Raw genomic sequence first — 23,994 nt, 5'->3', positions numbered from 1 at the left:
CTCCTCGTGGCTTTTGAGGTACACATCATCAGGTCAGCATCTAGACTACTAAATTACCTCACATGTCAACTTCCTACTAGGGTCTGAACTGTGAACAGAGAAGCCTTTGGCTTCTGTTATGAAACCAGACTTTATACCCATACACAGACACCAGAAACATCCCAAGGAAATATTTATATTATTTTAAAAAAATAAATTAGTATTCATCTGTAGCTTCTAAAGTGCCCTAAGTTTATATTATCCACAAAACTGTAGTAGATATTTTGGTCCTTGCAATGTATGAAGAAGTCTATAGCACAACACTTCAGTGAGAAGGGTGTGAGTCTGTTCTCCCTTAACAGTGTGGAGCAGCATGGACTTGAGGCAAGGGTAGAAGTGAGCGAGGTCCAATTTATTATTAATACTGGAGGACAAAAAAAGAATCAAGCTTAGGTACTGTAATTGTGGTTTTGCATCTTCATAAAGAAAAGTTTATTTGATTTCAGTAGGTTGTTTCTCATTAGGTTTGTTACTCACTACCTTGTCCATCATCTCTGATGCTTTCACTCTGACCAAGCAATTTCTGTTCCTTCAGCCCTCCTAATTACACTTTTCCATATATTTATATTAGTAAGTCATGGAGTACGCTGATCCTGTCTAATGAGAGTGACAGGTTTACAACTGTGCCACTACAGGCCAATGCAGTTTTCTCCTGAAGACACTACTGCTTTGAGAACATGCAATAGAAGGCAAAAATGAAAAAGCAAAAGCATTTTGAAAGGCACCTACTAATAGATACACCAGAAACAAGCATGGTCAATAATTCGTGGCACATCTTCTAGTGACCACAGGTGCTTTAGTAACACACATAAGCAAGGAGCTTAAGCAGGTCTCTTGGATCAGGCAGCCGAACTCCTCTGCATTTCCATTATCTGACTCAGGATTGGGCTTTCTTTTTTTTCCTTCCTGACTACACACAATGCAGTGAGTATAAAAAGGACAATTAAGCACCACTGCTGAGCATGTCTCTTCTTCCCATGCTGCACACCCTGGCAACAAATCAATTTTGTTCCTTGCTGCAAGACTTTCTCTCTCCGATGCCTCAAAAATTACTCTCCCAGAATCCTCCAGAGCAACTTTTTTTCCCCCCTTTCACAGTTCATTCTGCCAGCTGCCACTTCAGTAAAAAGCATATAGCAAGCAATAACTTTGTGTTTTCCATTCCTTCTAAAGGTTAACTATAGGTGAATGTTTTATTCTTTATAACAAGTAATTGACATGCATGAGCCAACTTTCTGTTCAGAACATAATTTGTATTCTTGAGAGATTTGTGCGTGTTCTTGTTCATATTGCTTCTTCCCTGCAGGGATCTGGGAGGGGGAGGAGAAGGAGAAGCTTTTAAAGTTTGGCTTACAAAAGTTACAGAGAAAGATCTAGGCTTTCAGCTCCATCAGATAAATGCTAATGTAACTGCACCGTGTACAGTACAGTGGCACATACTGATAGGAAAAGAACAGAGTAAATAAGGGGGAGGGAGAAGGGGAGAAGTCAGCAGGCAAAAACCCCAGAATACTCAAGTGTTCAGGCAAGCTTGCTGCTAAAATATAAATCATCAGGAACTTTGAGCCCCAAGGTTGGTGAGCTCATTAGAAATACAATTCAGTTTGGTGGGAATTTCATGAAAGCTTTCTAATGAAAAGTTGATGTAGTTTTTCATAGCCTTACACCTGGGCACTTGGTCAGCATTTGTTTAATTAAACTTAAAGATATGATCCCAAGATCACTGAAATTAGATTTGTTTCACCCATTTCAGTGAGTTTAGAATGAAGTTCAAAAAAGCACTATTTTAATGGGGGTGTGGTGGGGACTTTCACAGAGCACAATTTTTTCTTTTTTTTTAAATAAATTAACAGTCTTCTCATGTGGTTACATCTTCTTGTGAGAAAGTCTTTTTAGAATTTTGCTTTAAAAAGAGTGTCAGCACATATACAACCCCTGTAATTCAGAACATTTTGCGGGTTGTGGTCTCCTCGGTCAGGCTGATAGGTGTGGTGGGTACAGCTGTGTAATCCTTATGATGCTGGCATCTGTCAGCTGCAGCTTTAATTTTACCACCCAACAGTGATTTTTTATTTTGTAGTAAGGATCGTCAGCCCCTTTACATACGTTTTTTTCAACATTAAACAGACCTAACATCCCCTTTAGCAAACATAGGATATTGTGAAAAGCTAATGTAAAATCACATATAGAGACTTGATATTCACATTTTAACCTATAAGGGTAGCTCCTGCTGACCAGCAGTAACCCCCTCCCTTAGCTTGTAACATTCAAATTTGTGGTTTTGAAAGAATGAACAATGTAGTTTTACTGAAGAAAATATAATTTACAGGCAGAACTGGGACAGGATTATGTATTAGTTGCACATGATTGTGGCCATTTATGAGACTTAGCTAGTGGAGTCTTCACGCTACTTAGGTTACAGTATCCTCTAGTAGCCTGCCCCTTGCAGTTTCCTGCTGCACCCACCAACAAGCATTCTCCACGCAGAGATCCCAGTTGTCTACTAAAAAATACTCTAAATACTAAGGAACTAAGGCAACTCAGGCAGACAAAGCCACCTATCTGGCAATAAAAGCTTGAAAGAGCAGCGTGAGGTTATTCTTTCCACTCGCTTTATTTCAAACAGGTGTGCAAAGGGAACATATCAGAGAGATTTAAATAGTTTAAGCAGACTGTGAATTTCCATCTATGCTTGGTCTAATTAAAGCTATGAACATACGTGAGACTGAGAATTTTGTTTAGAGTAATCCCCTTTTCAAAACTGTCATATGCCAGGAAATGTTAGAAGCAGAGTTGCTTATTCCCCATGTTCTTGAACTACTGTGTTTGCCATTTAAATATCAACATTTCTCAAGAGCTTTCAGTTTAGCCCACAGAGGTTTTCCCACAGTAACTTCTGGCTGACTTGTGAGCCCCTTACTCATACCGGTGATTAGTTAATTCCACAAATGCAATTGGATCACATTTAATTATGACTGCATCAATGTAAAAGGTTTCCAGCCCTTTAGGACTAACCCAGATAGTGCTATGAGATAATCTCCCAGAGGCTGTGATCACCAGACTTTTTTCTACTTCTGCTTGTGTGAAAGATAAGCCAGTGCCATCACAGACAAGTGACAGAATGTTTCTATTGCAAGCCATACTAAGCATGGGTTGTTTTTTTTGGTTTTTTTTTTCTATTGTTATCTTCCTACAAAGAGCTTTCTGCCTCTTCTCACTCATATTCTACCATAAAAGCAGACCTTTAAGGTCTAGGGTGCAAGGATTTTCCCAACTTTACACCATCTCACTCAATATACTTCCCAAGTTTTGCATCTCTACCCAGTATTTTATAATTTTTTTTTGTATAATTTGTTAATTATTTTTGTGCTATTTATGTACAACAGGCACGTCTTCAGGAATCTGCTGAGCTAGAGGGCCTCCTGGTAGACACTGGAAGGATATAAAATGTCCTTTTGACTCCCCTCACTGTTACATGTTTCTTCCCAAAGGGCTATAGAGTGAGTTCTTCTATAGAGTGATGCATGTAAGTTTTCACATGTCATCTCACTGTAGTCAGTGACATTATTTGTGAGGTTAAATAATCACCACTGTGGAAAAGCACTCATGTTCATGTTCTTTTTAACGAAAGGGGGGAAAAGCTTTTCAGTACAGGAACTATAATCCTACATGGAGAAGCAGTCAAAGGCCAGAACTGGAAACAGGTGCTCATGGATCACACAAGTCCTCCTAGATTTAGTCCAAGGCTAAATCTGCATACAGACCACAGGGCTACTCATTCCCCTAGGACTCCGTTTGTTGGTGTCTGAGGGACAGATTTCCCTCAGCTTTTGCCTGCAAGTTACAAAGCTTTCTTTTTTAAGAACTTCTATGTAATAACCTAAAATAGCCTGCCCCATCTATCCTGAGTGCAGCTGGGCAGAGTTCCTTCATAGTATCTGTCATGCCTAAAAATATTCCTGTTATGAAAATAGAGACAGAGATCTCTGTTTTTGTGTGCTGTGCCTGTGTGTTTAATGTACCTGTAAGTGCACGTGGAGATAGTCTGAGGGTGAGCTTCGTCATCCTCAGAGACGTGAGCATCACAATAAGGGCTTGATACCTGTTTCTGAGTATCTGTCTATAGCTTTACTGCTGCACTGTAAATGCATCAAAACCAAAGCAGACAGTATGTAAAGTAGAGCAGGGAGTATCTCTGACTTCTAGATTTGCTAAACTTGCAAAGCTGCGGGCAGTGCTGCTCACAGTAATACTTCACAGGCATGACAGAAATACAGAGCAATAAAGAGCAAAGTACAGAGAAATAAAGAGCAATGAGGCAGGCTAAGCCTCATAAGTGAGATGGGGTATACAATGGGGATGTTTGGAAGGAAAGAAACTAAACTACAGAGCAAAGTAGGTAAGATGTACCTTGACTGGTGTGTAGAAGATGACAGCAGCGAGGGTCACAGTGACAAGGCAGAAAAGTGAGAGGCATTTTAGATCACATGGTTTTCCTTCTCTGAAAGTTTTAAGTCGCAGAAAATGCCCATAAAGGAATCAGATATGACCATACAGAAATGGGATCTGATAAAAGAATTTAAGTCTCAGGGTAAAGAGTTGAGTAGAATTAGTTAGAATTAGTTGAGTAGCTGAGAACTTTAATTCTCAGGGTAGTTGAGTGTTACTCACAGGGTTTTTTTTCCCTTCTTGCTTTTAAAATGATGTTCAGCTCCCTAACAGAGGCACACCCTGAAACTGAACCTGGCCAGTTTAGGTGTTTTAAGGTACAGAGGGAAGCAGAAAACATGCAAGCACAAATACCTCCTGAGTTTAGGAGAATAGAAAGAAACAAAAGAAAGGATAAAACAAAGAAAAGGCCTTGGTTGTTTCCAGTTCCCTCTGAACCTTGTCCAGGTCAGCACTGTTGCTGACTATAGTGCAAACCAGGAGTTTCTGCAGGATGCCCAGATTGTATGAAAGGATGTTTATTTCTCACAAGTGCTATCTTTACACCCAGTGTTGCTTTGAAACCTTCTTTGCTTCGTAGTCTCTACAGTTCTCCAGCCAATACCTCTGTATACTCACCCTCTGAGACTGCTGAAAACTACTTCTAAATTCCCTGGAGGGAAGGACACAATCAGATGAGGTAGCACTTAGTTCTGAGCACAGAACCCGTAACCCTTCCAAAAGGACTGCCATTTACCCCCTTGAATGTCCTGATTTAGTTCAAATCATATTCATATATATAATTAGCATTTTAAAAGGATTTCTAAAGTCTGTGTCTTAGCCTGTAAGATGCTTTGGCACATGCAGAGGAATTTAGGTACTTTCAGGTTAAAACAGTTTTGGCAAAAGAAAGAAAACCAGAGGCAGTAATAAAAAGCCCAAATCCTTGAGAGCACATGATGTGTCCTTCCCCATGCATTAGGGTGCAACAAGTGTGTTGATAGGCAACATTAGATATGCAAGGATGAAGTAAACAAAAAGCCCAAGGATTATGAAGTAAATATTTGGGTGTATTAGCTGACTGTTTGGGGGTGTTTTGCGTTTTTAAATTTGTTTGTGTTAATGTTTGAGTCCAACATGCCTTCTAAAAAAAGATAACTGAAACGATCTGTCTCCTGCCCACAGTCATCTCTTCCATCAATATTTTTGCTTATCTCTCTTTGCATGTTTCATGTTGTTTCAAGCAGCTCTTTAGCAAGCCACAAAAATGTTAGCTATCCAGCTAAGTTTAAGTGGACCCCAGCTGAAGTAAATACTCCAGGCATATTATCTCTCTTTTCCATTTCTTGGTTAGTATTCTTTGGGCCTGCTACATGTAGATCAGGAGTCTTTCAAATGTTTTGTGAGGGAACTACGCATTACAGAAACTCTTGCTTTCACAGTGCTGTGTTTCTATAGTAACCACCTTATTAAAGCACTGCAGCCATCTGCTTTAGATACTAACTTCACAAGACCATCAGGACTAGCTTAAAACGATATCACATGTTCATTAAATATTAAAACTAGAAACAAAAGGAAAGAACTAAAGGAGAGATCTTTTTCCTGTTCCTTCAATCTAATCTTTGAAAAAACCCCAACACTTGTTTGCTCTTTTTAGATAATTTAACAGTTCGTGCCACTGCTTTACAAAGAACAGTGGAAGTGGCCACACTTGCTGCTGGTGACATAAACTACAACTTTCTGGGATGTTGCAAAAACGAAAAAATGAAGAAAATAGCTTCTTGGGGTAGGCAGACAGTCTGTACATGTTCGTGATAAGAGATTTTCTGGACCCTGTTTTTGCAGCAGTAGTCTCAGGCATACTGTGGTGAAGTCTTTAGAGGAAGGAGCACACAGGGAAACAGCCAGCAGCAGCTGAGAAGTGCCACACTGAAGCAAACAACTGTCTGCTTTTATCATGCTCTGCTAAAGGGCAAGTGCCTCAGAGAAATGTATAATCACTCAGTAATACATTCAGCCAACCTCCAGCTGATAGCCAAAACCATGAGACTTAAACCGCCTATAGACTGTATCCTTAAGGAGCAGAAGCCTAGACATGGTCCTAATTCACAGAAATGTCTGCTGCTTACAAAGGAACCTGCTTAAGTGACAGGCTGTGATGGCAAGGTCTTTAGATTAAGCACACCCACTGTCTTTGTTTCCTTTCAGCAATTTGAAATAAGCTGGCTGCTACCTTCTTTAAATACTGTCTTTCTTCAAATTGTGCCAGAAAGGCAAAGGTAGCTCCTCAGAGCCCTTCTCTGTCTTCAGTCTATGTTGTCTAGCTCACACTCCAGAGTTATTTTCACTGTGCTTTACTTCCTGCTCCCTCATTCTGTGCTGCCTGTTTTGAGGCCCTGATCCAGCACAAGCTATTGTATTTGGAGTCAGAATACATGGGAACACTCATAATTTGCAAATTTCACCTGAAAATCCCACTGGAAGAAGAAAGAGGAGGAGAATTCAGATCTTCCCATGGCCAAACCATACACCTTTGGCACTACAGCTCAAGAGAAATTTTCTAGTGTTTTGCATTCTCTAAAATATGTTTCTGTTTTCATTCACTACAGCTTAACAAAACCATACATACTGCTAAGATTAAGTACTGTGTTAATCTGTTTTTCCTACTTCTCTTTACTGCCACATTGAGCAAGTGCCTAAGCTTACACCTAAGCTGTTCATTGTATTGTCCAGATCTTCTGTGGCAGAGAACTCTGCATCACATACAGAAAAGCAGCAGTGTGCCCAGATAACACAGGCATGGTCCTTGGCCAAAAAATGCACATTCTGATGGATCACCAGACCCTCACAAAAATGTGTAATTACTTAAGATCCCCTCACTATGCAGTTCCTCCTTGAAGACACCACCTTCTCTGTTTCACACGCTAGCATTTTTTCTGAAGTTCTTAGGGTGTTTCTTGTATTGGTAACCTGAGGGCAATGTCTCAAGGCAGGAAAAATCACGAGCAAAAACACTGAATGAGGAACAGCGGTTCCTGGAGTTAGAGTGAACATCAAGCTGAGCAGTTATGTCAACATTTTTGAGGAAAAAAGACAATTTTTGCACAGGCTCTTTTTTGTGGCTTTGTCACACATTAAGTTACTTTTCTTCTTAAGCCTTGGCAGGGCTTCAACTGAAATGCTTTATCTGTCCAAAAGGCAAAAATGTTCATCAAAATGAGAAAACCTGGAAGAGTACAGAATCTCCGTTAGCAGAGGTCTTCTAGAGCAGATTATCCACCTATTTATCAAAAGTGCCAGTTTTATGATTTGGCTGACTTGGGAGAAGAAGTTGGACAAATGGTATCTTCCGTGACTACTTCATACAACTTTTAGGAACAGCTTTCTTACTGCTGTGCACTGGTCCAGGGAAAGGCTATTTAGTATATCCCAAGAATTTTCCTGGATAAGGGTGCAAGCACGTTTGAATAGGCCACAAAGGAGTTCACAAAGGAAAGATACTGGCCACTCTTCCCCTCAAAATTAAACTAACCCAAATTGTCCACATTAAAATTTTATACTGAAGCATGGCATTCTTTTGCATGGAGTTTCATGGAAATTGCCATTCTTGAGACAACAACACTCCACATTTGTGGACCTGCATCAAGGATAAAAAATAAGGGGAAAAAAAAAAGGCTACCAGGATAGTGAAACATGAGTAGAAGAGAAGGTCTGATTTTGCTGCTTCTGATGTATCTCTGTTGAATTAATGAATCAGGGTTTCTGCAGCTTGGCTGTTAAATACATGCAGCTGCTTTCTTTCATTGATATATAACTTGACTACTAGAAATAGGGCTTTTGTCATATTTTGAAGCTTTGGAGGTTGACCATGGCCAAAGCCAGGCTGGTGGGCAAAGCACAGTAGTGTTTCTTGTAGGACTGAAAGACATGGAAAGAAACCTCAGCACCTCACTGGTTTAATCCTGTGTATATGAAGAAGTGCCATTGCTGGTATGGCTCAGCCATCTTTTGTTTTTTAAACTCACTCTATAAGGGGGGATTTTCTTACTTTCCTAAGAACATCTCTGGGCACTTTTCCCCGTACTGTAAAAATCTGAAATCCTCCTTGTTCTTTTCATTGATTTTTTTCTCTTATTCACATATTATAGTTCTTGTGACTCTTGAATTTACAGGACTTATTATGGTTTTAAGTAGGGTGATGGGAAACATTTTCTGCCAGGGGTTTATGCTGAGCATGTATTTAGGGGGCCCGTTGCATGTTCCCACTTTGCCTTTGAGTGCAGCATGCAGTTGTTAGTGTAACTTAATGTACTGTCCAGCAGGTATTCTGTACCTTTTATTCTCTGTGCACAAAAACAATAAGCAGTTGGTCTGTGTAGGAACCATCTTCTGCTAAGAAAACAAGAGTAAGAGAGACAGAGGAACAATTTGACCCATCTGTCTACCTCCTAGGTTAGGAAGTCCTCTCACTGCCTCATTCAGTGCTTCAACTTCTGGAGCACAATTGATGTGCAATTCAGATCCTATCCAGGATTCCCAGCTCCAAGAGACATTAATACAGAACCCTTGGGTAAATACCAGAAGTGTTGTTTCATCTGTTCTCCATCCTCCCCTGCTTTTTTTGGTAGATTGGCTTTTCAGAGTGGTGAGGAAAGAGGAGTATTGACTGAAAAATACAAACTGGCAAATAATCTCTTGCTCTCTCCCACACATTTGGGTGGCAGAGAGAGCTGTGGCTAGGAATAGTTGTTCATTATGCCAAGGGATTTTCTTCTCCAAACTGTGCACTGTCATGACAGTAGATCAATCCATCTAAATGTAAGAAAAATAAAAAGTCCTAAGTTTGCTCTTTGGGAGTTGAGTAAAATTCTTTAGTAAGACTTGTACCTGTGCATCTGAAGACATAATTAAACTTTAGGCGTGCCTTTTGCTGAACTTGTTAAACAAGATTTCCACTGCTTTTTTACCTAGAGGACAAACCCATGACAGAGGCTGTATTTATTTTGAGATACTCATCTAAACTGACACAATGGCAGTATTCACCCTGTAGCATACAATGGTAATCTTACACTGTTCCCTTACCTCCTGCCCCCAGCTAAAAGCATTGAATAAAATAAATTTCATCATAAGCAACACTTCTTCCCTCGTATTGTCTTCATTGGGTGACTAAAAGAAGCTCTTCATATAGTGTAAGAAAATATTAAAAACAATAAGAATATTCTCTGCGTAAGAGATTCACCAGACAGAATTTGTGTATCTGTATAGTCATTACACTGGTTAAGTTAAATGTACTGGTAAAGCCCATAGACATCATAAATACTAATAATCCAGTCCTTGTAAACCTCAGTACTCTCTGATTCAGAACAATTTAAAAAGTGCTTTAGGGTTCCTGAAGAAAGACTCCAGAGGATGTACAATGATGTACCCAAGAGGAAAGCTATATACATTAAGGAATGACTTTACACTAAGGCTCTAATTCTCCATTCTCCTACTCTGCTCATACTTGTACAGTTTCACAGTAAGCTGGATTTGCTTTCCTCAGGCAGGAGAAATGCTACAAAGAGCTCTTAAAATAGGAACACAGAAGTGATCTATTTTCAGTACTTCCATTCTTATTTTCAGGTCTGTTATATACAGTGTAATGAACATTGTAATGAACGTTCAGCAGTGAAAAGACAACAATAACTTACCAAGTACATTTGCTCACATTCTAAATACAAGACTAAAAATAGTTAGGAGACTGGACAAAACTGGCAATGGGTCAGGGGCTGACCTGCAGAGCAATTCTCCAGCTCAGGTTAGAGCTTTCAGAGACCACATGAAATGAGCTATTGACCAAGCCAGAGTGAACACATGTCACCCTCTCTTGTTTAATTTTGCTTACATAGCAAAGAAACTTTGCAGGAATTTCGACAGCTCTAATGTAGAGCTGCCATGGGTATGGTTGGAAAAGATGACATCTATACCTAGAAAAATTTTATTCAGTAGTGAGATTGAACTGTATTGCAGAAGAGGCATGGAGAAGCTCATAGTGTGTCTTTCCTACAGGCTTTATCATTATGATATTTACAAATACTGTAATGTAGTACAATAGAACTACCATCTTTTTACCAACTCATCTGCTTCGGAAAAGTCAAACTTTCTATTTGGGAGGAGCAAAATAATTTTTCATCATTTAGGAGGCTTTTGCAAAGCTGAGATTAAATTCTTCAATTCCAAAAGTGAAAACTGGAAGTGATTTTTAACAAGGATGGGTTATTTTTGTTCATTTTGCAGCTTTTTCAAGGAAACTCTGATTATCTTAAGCAATCACTCACAGTTATGGTACCTGTCTTCCTCCACATGTATTTCTGAGAAAACTTCAAGAATGCTAGAATATGTCAAAAATTAATTATTGGATCATGTACTCCACTCTACTATAAACTGCTAACTTCTAGAGAGCAAGCTGCTTTGGAGTACTTTGGCATACAATACAAACTTCTTTTAAGATCTTCAACTATGAGGAAGGAATGCTTTCTTTTTTTTCAGTAGATGTGTACTGTAAAAAATATACATGTGAAGACAGAACATGGACATTTGACTGTTGAACAGTCTGTGCTTAGTTTGCTGAAGCAGCATTTCTGCTATGCCTTTTTTTAAGGCCCATGTCAAAAAACCAAATCAGCCATATAGTGGTATTCATGTTTTGTAGATGGAAGTATTTAATTTGAAATTACTAAGGCATCTTTTTTGCTAAATGGATGGTCACAGCCTGACTACAAAGCATTCATTAGTGCCTGAGTGCAAGTGTTAATAAAGGAATAAAAAAGGAACTGTCAATCAGGAACTACATGATCGTGCAGTGTTCTTTTCTTTTAGCCAAAGTAATCCAGCTTTGCATTTCCTTCCCGTTGGGAGAATTTTATGCGCTGAGTTATTTCAATGCAGGAACAGACTTAGAGTGCCGAAAAATGCAGTCACTTCTATCCCCGAGTTGCTGAATCACTTACCCGCCGCTCCTGCTACTTAATAGTAGCTATTTTTAGTTTATGGTGGAAAACGTTCTCATGGTGGCAACGATACTTCAAAACAGTTTGGGAGCAAAATCATCTGCTTTGAACGTCTCTCAGAGCCTGTGTGGGTACGAGCGCCTCGCTATTCGTTCCCAGCACTGGCGATCTAGGTCAGCCTGGCGCGCGGGACGTGGCATTCGCTGCCTCTTTCATAACTGCCTGTAAGAGTTCTGGGGTCATGTTTGTAAACACTGCTGCCATGTGCACGTAAGCACGTGGCGAGACACCAGCATGACCTGGAGTGCCAAAGCCAAGAGGTAAAGCTTGGCGCCGGTGTGATGTCGCTAAGCCAACCAGCGCCCGCGCCCCGGCTGGCGCACACCCCGCGCAGCCCTGGGAGACACCGCGGCGCGGTGTTTGAAGGGCAAGTGGGAACCTTTTTCCTGTACGTGGCACACGTGGACATGTGCTAATGTTGATGGTGGCCCCGCAGGTTCGTCTGTCAGTGTAAGCAAATGGCAGTGCTGAATTGTTCTCTAGAGGAATGGGACTCCTTTCTGCCCTTAGTCACTAAAATTGGAGCCCACATGGTCCCAGAACACAATGCAAAACTGTGACTCTTAGGGAAAAGAACTGTATAAGGGCACATTGCCAAAGTTTCCAAAATGACTTCAAAGACACATAACAGAGACTTCATGTCTGTAATAGCTTTTTACTGGCTTTGCACTGCTGAAATTAAGACCATGTTTCAGGCATTTGAGGAAGTAGCTCCTGCATGATTTCTGTTTATCAGTAGAAGTTGCGTGATATGGCCAGTACAAACAAAAGTCACAAGTCTCTAATTTCCTCTTAACGAGAAATAAGCAGATTCAGCCACCCAAACCTATGCAAAGTTTCATCTCATGCTGGCCACACATTTTATATGCTTCAAGGAAAGAGAAACTAAAACATGTGACAGGGGGAACAGTCTGTGGTCAATGTCCCTCTCCATTATAGAGGCTCTGTTTCAAGCGCAGCTGTAAGTCTCATTTGCTTTGACCTTTCCTGGGAGAGCTGAGAATAGGACAAAGAGTTAAAGTGTTACCAGTCTCTGCTGAGTCTGCACTTCTCCGCCAGGCAAGCCAGAGAGGCGGCTGGAAGAGGGTGTGCATGCAGCAGAGGGTGAGCGGGAGGGGGTGCGGGGAGGGAGAGTAAAACAAAAGGAGAAAAATAAACTGTGCACACCCCGAAACAAAACAGGGGAACAAGTAAAGAAAAAGGCTCGTCTTTGAAGAACGGGAACTTTTCTGTTTGTTTCCCTCCATGTAGTTTTATCTTGTTATCTGAACTCAAGGTTCGGTGGACATATGAGTCCTTGAACTCTGAACTGGTGAGGAGAGTAGCAAAAGTAAGTGAATACAATTTTAGCTGAGCAGCTGGAAAGAAACAGGCTTTGTCTTTTTGTGCCTCAGCTATAGGAGGCCATTTAACACTGCAACACAGCTGTTCAAACCTCTTTCAAACCTTTCTGTATGCCAGTGGCCTGCAAAAACAAAGCAGAACTAAAGCAGTCTTCTCTGAGTGACAATGCAAGTCTGGTTTTAAATACTAGCTGCTCCGAATTATTTGTGTTTTGTTGAGCCCCATCTCTTAAACCTGGACAAGAATTGGTCCCTGGTTTGTTAGTGGGAAATGAAAAAAATAAAAGGCTACATTCATTTCCACAGGCTTTTTGAAATCCTGCCCTACTGTAAACGTTACCCAATTCCATAGTAGTGTTTCTGGAAAGCAGAAAAGTACCTTCCTCACTGTTGTGTGTACATCTAGCTAGCGCTCTCCAGTGCTACTACGCTATCGAGCAATGAAGTTTCTATTTTTGACTCACTGTGGACAACCTTGCTCTAAACCCCTGGCCTGAATATTGCTTAAATGTAAAATGAGTAAACCTGAACAAGCTAGCAGGCTCCACAGCCCGTCATAGCCCTGCCTTTAGCCACAACTGCTACAAGCAGCCAAGACCGTGGGTGAAAAACAGGAGCTCTCACAAGCTGCAGTGTGGCACCCAGCGGTGCCCAGGGACACCTTAGGAGGGTGTTTGTAAACAGCACGGCCACGTGCACATGAGCCACGTGGGGCTGGGCTGCCTGAACCTCCAAATTGCTGTGGGGAGAGGAGCAACTGTGGCAGGCAAGTCGGAATGCTCTGCTCCATCTTTTTCGAGGTATTTGCAATGGTATTGTATCTCTAAACATGGCAGGGAAAAATCCATCTGTCCTTCACGGTCAGCTGCGTCTGCCAGCATCCAGAGATGCTGCATGAGCTAAATTACCTATTGGATTTTATTTCCAAATGCAGTTCATCATGGATTGTATCACAAGTCCACGAATGTGCTGAAGTTAAATAGGGTGGTTGGTTAAATGTACTGTGTAACCAGGCAGGCTGAGCTATGACTATGACCCACAGCAAAGGAATTCTCAAAGGCCAGAGACATTAAAGATTACCATCTCCAATTCCAGGTCCAGGAGATGAAGGCAGACTCTTGAACAGAAAGCTATGAATGCTGCTATGGTTAATGTCAGGTCAATGCAGGTTTGTGCATCCCATCTCCAGCAGAGAGATTTCCGACAACAAATTAAAATTGGTTTTATTTTGGTATTTTTCCCTCCTTTGAGCTCTGCTACCAAGTGTGATGGCAACATGAAGGTTTGTGGACCTTGACAAACATCTAATTGATAAAACAGATCAAATGGGAGTTGTGTGGTAGATTGGAGCTGATGTACATGAATGGCTTGCAGACTGAGGGAAATCTTGCCTGAATGAATAGGAGGCTCAGGGGTATTAAAGGGAGTTAACTGGAGTACCTACTTATAGAAATGTCATAACTGTTTCACACACTGTGATTAACCGACACAACCTACTACTTTTAATTATTATTTTAATCATTTGTTTGGAGGTACATGAAGACATCTACAGTGCCAGTAAAATGGAGACAACATTCTTCCCTGCATCCTTTCTCAATTGGAGTGAAAGGTTTAAACAGTGCCACAAAGCAAAAAGCAAAAAGTCATCCTTTTCCCTGAGGAGATTTATTTAATTTGCTGAGTTGTTTTGGATAAGCACTGCTGATTAGAGGTCCAAAAGTTTGTTCAGCAAAACCAGAACATGTTGTCAATCAACAGAAAATGCTACTGAAAACCAAATTCTAAAAAAAAGTGAAAAGCGTCTAGTTTCTGTTTCTTAAAATTGATACTTCTGTTATCTTAGTAAGCAGAGAAAACGATCACTAAACTTCTGAATGAGCAGGAAGGAGGGTATCATGGGTAAAGGACTGGGGTTTAGGAGATACGGGTTCAGTTCCCAGCTATACCACAGCTTTCCTGTAGGTCTTCTAGGGTTAAGAAAAAAAGGCACAGAAATGAATGACTCCAGCAGGGTTTGTACCACATTGCATGATCTCTGTGTGCTTTGGCTCTCAGTTGTTGCTTATTAATTTTATACCCTTTCTCTCCTTCTTTGCGTGTTTTGCCTGCTTATTAACATCAGCACCCCGGGGAAAGGGCTGCAGCAGTTCTGCTTAGGAACTCCTCTGACACACACACACACACACACAAAAAGAGCAGGCACTAATAGCAGCTTTGCTTTATTTACTGCAAATATTTAGTTTTTTGAAAGAGAGCTGCCTGCCTCTGCTATAAACAAGAGTTACTAACACTCTGGCCCCTTGTGTGCTGCCAGACCCCTTTTCTCTGCCTCTTATACTGAATTAAATAGTAAGACAGAACAAAAATGTCTTATGTCTGTACAGCCCCAAGCACAGTGGGATTCTGTTTCGTGGCTGGGATATGAGGTGCCTCCTAATGTGCAATAATTAATTTCACTCTATCCATTCTCCTTATATTTAGAAGCATCAGAGTTGCCATCCTGAATTAGGCTCATGCTCCAGCTTGTCCAACAAAGTATCTCTAACCAGCTCATTGTTTCAAGAAAAAGCAGCTATTCTGTTAGTAGCTAGACCCACTCTTCCAGAAGCATAACTTCTTATTCATCAGCTAGAATCTACATTTTATAGCAAAATACACGTTAACTTGTAACTGCTTTGAAAAGATGGGGTTTTAAAGTAAAAATTAGGTTTTTAGCTTCTATACCTGTAGTCTTTCCATCCATTCCTTCTCCCTGTCCCCATTAAAAAAAAAAAAAATTCCCTAAAACTACTTTTTTTTTTTTTCCAGTACTACAAAGTAAATGACTGACTAGGTCCCTCACTGCTCCAAGAGTCTCTGGTGAAGCTTGATGAGCCCAAGAAAATTGAATAGGGCTTTGTGAAAATGGCAGTTTGCAGGATCACAAGTCAGCTGACATGGGGAAAAAAAAAAAAGCAGCCACCTAAATAGGTATAAATCCGTATTTTACTGCCTGGCTTCTCACTTCTCAGGCAGTACACAGAGTTATAGAAAGAAAACAGATCAGCACAGTTCTTGGTTTTCTTACTGCTTTCTCACACCTACAGAAGCTTCTCTGCATTAAGGATTACAGGGAAGCAGAAAAGTACAGGTATGGAGTTATTTAGGAAAAATAAATGTTCCATGTAAAGTATGGAAAGCACCATAGAAACAACAGAAAACTGATATGCTGTACTTTTCTGCTTTGTGCAGTTTTCATCTTTATGAATATCAAGAGTGTTTTTCCCTATTTGATCCGTATTTTCACTTGCTCCTAGGTATGTGATGTGTACATTTGCAACTACCTGTGAATGGAATGGGAAACACACTAGCATACATTTTCCTTCCCACAAAATGTCTACTAGATACACAAAATGAAAGTGTTAAATCTGACCCTTTCCAGTTGTTCAGCTTTCATGTTTTTGATATTTAGTATTGTCATTTAAGTAATACTTCAGAGCTGTTTTGGGCAGACAAAGTTGAAATTAAATAGAAAAGCAAGCAAAGGAGTGCAGAGGGAACAGAAATTTGGTAACCAGAAAGTATGTTAAAATCTGTAATATGCATGCACACATACCACCACTGCTCTGTATCCCAGGAAGAGATGACCCATGTATTTACCAGCTTTCATAACTTCTCTTGTGGGGATAAATTGCATTTGTTTTGTTAAGCTATATGTGCACTCAGAGCTTCATGTAAATACTTCAGTTCTGTGGTCTTTAACTTTGGGAAAGCAGTAGAAACTCCTGTTTTACTGTAACAATTCCTTTTCCTCATTTTACCATGAGTAGGAGAGTCCAATGCTACTTGCACACAAGAGAAAATATGCAATCACTCTTTTCTCCTTTTTGCTTACATAAGAGCTGAAAGAGTTTTGTGTCCTTTGGCAAGTATAAAAATTTTATAACTTCAAAGAATGTGACTTCAAACACAAGTGAAGTAGCACTGAAAGAACAAACAGATTAAACAAAGATGAAAAAAGCATCAGGGGCATGAAATGGGGGTGAGTGTTGCATGAACAGTTGTCTTTCATTTGAAGGGACAAATCTGGAAAGATGCTAAAGGACACAGAAGATGAGGGCAGGACTCTCCCTTCAGAATCAGGCCCAGGGTTAATGTTTACCCTTTGATCTCTGTAACAATGCTAGAAGTGGCAAGAGAAGGAACAAATAGTCAGCACAACCTCAGGAATGCCTTTGTCACATATTCTCTCACATGCTCTACTCTTGCTTGCCACCTTCTGCTGCCCAGACAGTGCAAGAGTAATGGGAACTGTAGGTCAAAAAAAAGGCCAGAAAAGAAAATGAAAAGTGGTAAAGAGCTTACTGAAACAGAAGCAGATTCTGGACAGGACACAAATAATTGTATCCTGCAAATGAGAAGACACCACTGCAGTGTAATTACAAACTTACAGTGTTGTAATAGACATCAAGAGAAAATGGGAGCAACCAATGTGAACATACAACTGCTAGCAGAAGCTATGTGTATAACAAGATCTGTGATCAGCCTTCCTACTCTGTTGCATTACAGTGAATACCATGACTCATCCAGACAAATTCAGAACATGGAAGAGGCATTTGTACCAACTGCTTCCTAGCTATGAGGAGAAAACAGTTCTTAGGATTCATTTTGTAAAGCAAGTAATGTGCTTTGCACAATGTTCTGAGTGATTCCTGCAAAACTGCCTAAGAAAGTCTGAAAAATGTGCATGGGACTGGATAAGGAGTGTTGGAACCTCTGATAATAAGGTCCTACAGCACAGGCAGGGCATAGGCTTCAAGTGTCTCTGAAGACCAGAACTGGCCTGACAGGTTTGGTTTAGGTCCACAGGCAAGAGCATGAAACATTTTCACAGAATCACAATTTTTTTTTGTCACTGCAAGGGATCCCCAAACAATTAACACCACTTCTCCCACCTCTTTTTTCTTTTTGTTTTTTTTTTGGGTTTTTTTTTTTGTTTTTTTTTTTTTTAGCCACAGATTGGTGGCATTATTCATTTGGTTGGGTAAATGCAGAAATTACCACCAAGCTTCTTACATCTAATGGAGAACCAAAACTTGCCTTGTAGTGGTATAAGCTTTCGTAATGGCAATGCCTCTTTGTGTCAACATGTCTCATTAAGTAATAAAGACTTTCAGCTATTTGATTTTACTCATAAGTTAGTAGGATTCACGATTTCTTTCTTGTTCTTTAAAAAGGGGATTGTTCTAGTATCCTAACAGGCAGTGAATCATGCTTAATTAAGGAAAAAATAACCATTTACAGTAGGATTCTTATATTGCAAAGAGCTGTTTTGCCATAAAAGTTTTTGGGACTTGAATTAATTATACATTTTTAAAAGGGGAGGAGTGGCACAAAAATACTTTGAAACCTTTGCAACAATTCCCTTAACCCTCATCTCATACTTCGGGTCAGTCTGTTCCAGACAAACCCGTCAACACAGCCCACACTGCGCTCAAGCGCAGAGGAAAAAAACAACAGCATTCGACAAAGGATCCAGCGGTCAAGAATGCAGCACAGATGCAGAAAGCTCAGCCAAAACCCAAACTATGATATGAAATCTTAAAACTCTGCATTTTTTTGTTTCTGCCCCCCTCCTCCGGCGTCCGTGAGGACTAGGGACATTCCTAGAACTCTGTCCTCACTGCTGCGTCAAGGCAGCTGCCGAGGATGCTGGGACACTGTTTGTAAACACTCAAACCACGTGCACGCAACCACATGGAGTCATCGTCCTGACCTAAAGCTACCCACTTGGTGAGCCGGGCTTTCGCTGCAATGGAGCCAAATCCTTTCCCAACACGTTGTGACTTAGAGTAGCTCACGCCAGGACACTGGAGCACAAACTTGGACTGCTGATGCATTATTGGAAAGGAGATCAGGCAGCAGAGTTGTTTAAACTTTAGTCATTGAAATGTGAGTTTAAGGACAGGGTAGCTTATGTGGAGTGCTGAAGATGTTCTTTATACAGCTGCAAAAATTCCACCTAAACCAGAAAACTTCCCCTCCCCCATGCATACACCTGGTAAAACCAATATTCCTATGCTGGGAAAACATGTGGAATATATTTGAGGTTAGAGGTAATGCTGTAGAACATGTGAAGATTATTTCATGTTGTCTAAATTGCATCACGGTATTTAATCAGAGTGCGGATGGTACTGCCCTGTATCTGGGGAAGACACTTCCAAGGGGTATTTGGTTATTGAGCTATTCCTGGTTATCTTAGCTATATAAACACTCACCTGCTCACTTCTTTGAAACTGTCTGTTGTGGTTTAACAAAACTTTCTACTTGATTAGGCTTAAAATGCTGAATTTTCCTCTCTTGCAGAACTTGAGCATAGAACAAGCCTATTCCTTTCCACACTGCAACAGAAATGCCTCCTGTATTTAACATTTTATTTTTGTTTTAGTAAGAGGAAAAACACACACACAAGGAATTAGGTCAAATACTGCAAGCCTTTATTTGTCTGTAAGAATAATCCTTCTGGGATTTCTTGCCATATGTATACTACAAGGCAACAACACTGCAACTTGGAATCCCCACCTCCACAGAAAACTTCACTTTTTAAAGACAGTTTCAATTTTGTTCAGGTTACTAAGATGATTCAGCGTTCTGGAAGGTGTTTTACAGAGATGAACAAGCCTGCTTGAAAAGACAGACAGGAATCTAAATCTTTATGCCTTTTATTTGTTAAATGTGTTTTTCAAAGCATGGCAATTGTCTTTTAAAGTGACCTCAGATTTAAAACTCTTTACTGTGAAAAACTAGTAGAAAACCCTTTCTGATCCACCTATAATTTAGGACATTTTTTTTTCTTCATTTCAAGAACAGTGTAAGATACGTGAGTAAAATTAGTTGGCTGTTCTTTCTATTTCTCAGACCTTGTTTTTCTCTACCTTCTTCCTCTCTACTATGTAACGCAAGGCACATTCGTAGTATTTTAATCCAAACAACCTTTTTGGATTGTCATCAGCTGTATTTGGGATTAGTCCAGCTGATGCTGAAGGGTCTGAATTTTATTCCTTAACCCCACCCATCTCTGCATCCACCCACTGAGGAGTTCCTTGGCAAAATGGATAATTTTCCATATATATATACACACACATATGTATGGATATATATACACACACACATATATATACAAACACATATAGATTTTTTTAAAGCAAACTTATCTACCCTAAGGTAAGGCAGAAGTGATTTCTTTTCAATGGGTGACTGAGAGGATGATTACTCATGGTACTTTCCATTTGTAAGGTTTTATTATCCAGGATTATTGGGACGAGGTATGCAAATTGAACATGTAAGCAGTGATGATAAAGCAGCAACCGGAACTATGGCAACTTGTTAGTAGTTACTTGTTCATGTTCAAAAGCATATTTCTGCTGCAGAATGTCACTAAATGAGTAAGATGGTACTCACTGCCTTATGAAGTAAGGGATGGGAATAATGCTGCAAGTGTGATTGATTCATACAATTCTCTTTTTGGCTTTCAGCCATGATGCAGTCATATGCTTTATCTCTGTCAGACTACAGCTTTTTTTTTTTTTTTAAATAATGAATCATAGTACATCCCACTCCATTTCAGAACCAGCACATTGCCTTTCAAAATGATGTCACAACACTTAATGCTGCTGGCTGACTGCCTTAACAGCAATCAGAGAGCTGGACTAAATAAATACTGTATATTATTTGCCAAAATAATTTGTGGTTGTGTTCTCCAATGCAGTTTCCAAGATAACCACTAACTGTACTTGAAACTTGGCAACTTTGTTCTACCACTTTCAAGCTCCAGTTGTGAAGCTAGCTTACAGATGCTGCTACCATGCCTAGAGCTACTGTGCGGCAGCCCAGAGAGAGAGGTAGAGGGGTCGCTCCCTGTGACCAGCCAAATTTGACAGCTCTTCTGGAATTCCACCTTGACAAATTGTCAGCTTCTTAGAAAGGACCTTATTTGGCTCCTGTCGAAACACGAAATACATTTTCCACTTGGAACTAAATGGAACAAGGGACTTAAAGTCACTGCTTAGGCACACTCTGATAAAACCACTACTGTCCATGCAAGTAACTCAGGAATGAGGCACTCCCTGTAAACCTGACCAGGCTCAGTAACATTAATCCAACCTGACCTTCATGTTTTTTACAGCAGCAGATTTGCTCCAAAATATGATTAGGGTTTTTTCCCCCCTTTTCTTTAGGGCTGTCTGGCTGTTGTTAATATTTAAGGAAACACTGTGAAAGACACAGGCCAGCAGCATCTGAAGTGCTTGGGCAAGAAGGAACAGTCCCATCCAACTTTGGCAGCTGAACTATCCATTTCAGCAGCAGCTACAGGTTCTCCCAATTTCGCATGCAAAAGCCAAAACATTGAAAACCCTGTATTTCTGCTACCCAGTGCAGCACTGGTACCAACAAGAGACCTTGGAGATCTGTGCATCATAATAACTCAATAAGCCCACAACAAGAGCACGATTCTTGTTCTTTAAACAATGCTGACATGCCAAAGTCTAAGACCATGTGCGCTATATAAAAACAATACCAGTTTTTCTGGCAAAAAGCCACCACAATGAATCACCACAATGCCAAAATTCTCATTAAAAACCTTACTACCAACAGTGATAGTTCTGTAGATTCAGGTGCCTCAGTGTCTCCTGTTCAGCCTTGTCTTCTTTTGAAGATTTGTGTGGAATGGGCAATACAAAACCACTTTCTGAGGTTCCCTGGATGCATTCACAAAGGGGTTTTTTATGCCACTTCCCAAAATGTAACAACTCTTTCCACTGAAAGATGACTTTTGAGTTCTTCATCTCACATTAACAGTAGTTTAGTACCACCAGCAAAAAAACCACTGTTGTTTTCCACAGCTTTGCATTCCCTTTTTTCCCTCCTCCCCTCACCCTGGTTTCTAGATTTAAATGTTTTCTGACTTCACTGGCAGGGGTCATTCTAAGCTTTCCAAGAGAGAGACAAAATACTGCCTAACAGAGATTTTTTTTTTTCATCGGTTCCAAATGGTGGTTTTCTGCGGGATAGAATCCAAGATGGGTACATTGTTTCAGGGACTTAACAGCAGCAGTCGGGTCCCGCTGCAACTCGAGTTTAGACATGACAATTGATCATTGACATTTCCCCGTTGAGTATCTTGGACAACCACGTCCTGTTTTGCACTTTACAACCTCCGAAGTGCTAGAGTGGAATACACATGCAGATACACAAGTGCACGTGTGACTGCACTCACCCCCTGCTGCAGTAAGTCAACCTGCCATTAACACGCGAATGGAACGGCCTCATTAGCCGGCAAACAACACCCACTGACCTGCTTTCACTAGGGACAGTGTTATTTGCTCATCTCTGAAACTCTTAAACTTCACTTTGAAAGGAAGAAGAAGAAAAGAAAATGATGCTGAACATACATTCAGAGCTGCCGATCACTGCTCAAAGCCTGCACATTGGCACGCCGCTCATCATGGAAAGCAAATCTTGTGATGAGATCTTAGGCTGCAGCGTTTCGATGAAAGCACGCTAGACCACATCACTTTTCCCTTCGCCTCACTCCGAAAAGGAAAATTACTTAGCAGAAAAGAGTCTGCTGAATTTCCAACACTCAGACCGCGAGCCGAAAAGCCCCCTTTTAACTCTGGGCAAGAGAATCAGTGCTGGTGTCTGAGGGGGTGATTTAACGCCGATAAACGCCCCGATGCGAGCGAGCGAGCGAGCGAGCGCACACTGCCGCGCGTCCGACTCAGGCGCCGTGAGGTTGTTGCTCTTGTCTGTCATCTGGCGGGGAACGAGCCTGACCTCGCCGAAAGCGTTGTTTTAGGGGAACACGCTCGGGAAAGTGATTCTCCTTTTCATCCCGTGGCCGCATTGTGCCCCGACGGCGGGGTTCAGCAACGCGGGAAAAACACGCGTGTGGATCATTGCACGGAAAACGGGAGGCCTCGCTCCGAGCCCCCTCCGAGCCCGCACGCACTTCTCCCTCCCGAGCCCCCCGGCACCGCGGTCCGCTCGCCAGCCCCTCGCCCTCCCCAGGCCGCGCAAGCCCCCCGCCTCTCTCCGCTCTCCCCGGGCTGCGCCCGCCTTTGTGTCCGCCCGGGGCCGGGGAGCGGCACAAAGCCGGGGCGCCTCCGGCCGCCGTCCCCCGTCCGCAGACAAAGGCGCGGGGAGGGGCGGCGAGGCGAAGCCCGGGTCCGGCCCCGCGGGGAGGGGGCGGCGGCGCCCCCGCCGCCCCTGTCAATCAGCCATGTTGGGGGACCCCCGGCGGCGCCCCCTCCTCGCCGACCCCCGGCGGCGCGGCGCGGCGCTGCCCCGCGACACCTCCCGGCGGTGCCGGGCGGAGAAGGCGGCCGGCGCGGGGATCCCGCTCTGACCTCTGCCGCGTCCCTCAGCCTCGCCGACATCCAGCACGCACAGCCCGGGCGCCGCGCTCCCCGCTCCTACAGCGCCGCCATCTTGCTTCCTTCTGCTCCTTGGCGAGCGCGGCCGGGCCCCCGCATCAATATGCGCGCGGCGCCCTGACGTCGGCGCCCGCCCCGCGCACCGCCCCGCGCGCGCGGCACCGCTCCCCCCCGGTCCCCCCCAGCGCGCGGCGCGGGGGCGCCCCCAGCACCGTCACCGGCGCCGGCCCCGTTCCCGACCGCGCGGGGCTTTTTTCCCGGCTGCTGACGCTCTTTCGGCCTTTTGGGGATTCCCACCCCCGCCCTCTTGCACCCCTCCGCCTTTTCTGCTTTCGCCGGTGGGTTCGCGGGACACGGCGGGGCGGAGGGTACCGCCCTCCGTGCGCCAGCCCCCGCCACCCCCCGTGGGACACCCCCCGTGCCGCATCCCTCCCGTCCCCGGGGGCCGGCGGCACTTTCCCACGGCCCCGGGAGCCCGTCTACTGAGCGGCGGGGTGCAGCTTGGTAGTGGCCGGCTGACAGAGTAAAAGAAAAGCCAAGAAAGAAAAGTGGGCGGGGGGCCGGGGGGAAATGGACAAAATCTTCTCAGGCTTCCCCAAAATGAAGCCCTGTGCCCGCAGACACCGGGGTGCCAGCGGGGATTGCTCAGCGCGGGGTGAGCTGGACACTCATTCCCGGGAGCGCCCGCATCCCCGCGGCTCGGTGCGTGAGGAGCGGGAC

At 42.5% G+C, this 23,994-nt stretch overlaps 1 protein-coding gene across 2 annotated transcripts in view; it reads right to left on the bottom strand.

The window, feature by feature from the left end:
* The window catches only part of TET2 (tet methylcytosine dioxygenase 2), a 70,519-nt gene extending 47,171 nt beyond the window's left edge, over window positions 1–23,348 (bottom strand). For both annotated transcript variants that reach the window (XM_041424492.1, XM_041424493.1), the window contains exon 1: window positions 23,248–23,348. In XM_041424492.1, the coding sequence (XP_041280426.1) occupies window positions 23,248–23,277 (30 nt within the window). In that variant the 5' untranslated portion in view covers window positions 23,278–23,348. The remainder of the gene's footprint in view (window positions 1–23,247) is intronic.
* Between the last annotated feature and the right edge of the window lie 646 nt (window positions 23,349–23,994).

The sequence above is a fragment of the Onychostruthus taczanowskii genome, unplaced genomic scaffold (assembly GCF_017590055.1).
Source record: "Onychostruthus taczanowskii isolate IOZ18803 unplaced genomic scaffold, ASM1759005v1 scaffold82, whole genome shotgun sequence".
Classification (NCBI taxonomy): domain Eukaryota; kingdom Metazoa; phylum Chordata; class Aves; order Passeriformes; family Passeridae; genus Onychostruthus; species Onychostruthus taczanowskii.
Note: the sequence above shows the minus strand (reverse complement) of the source record. Positions and strands in the feature narration are given on the sequence as shown.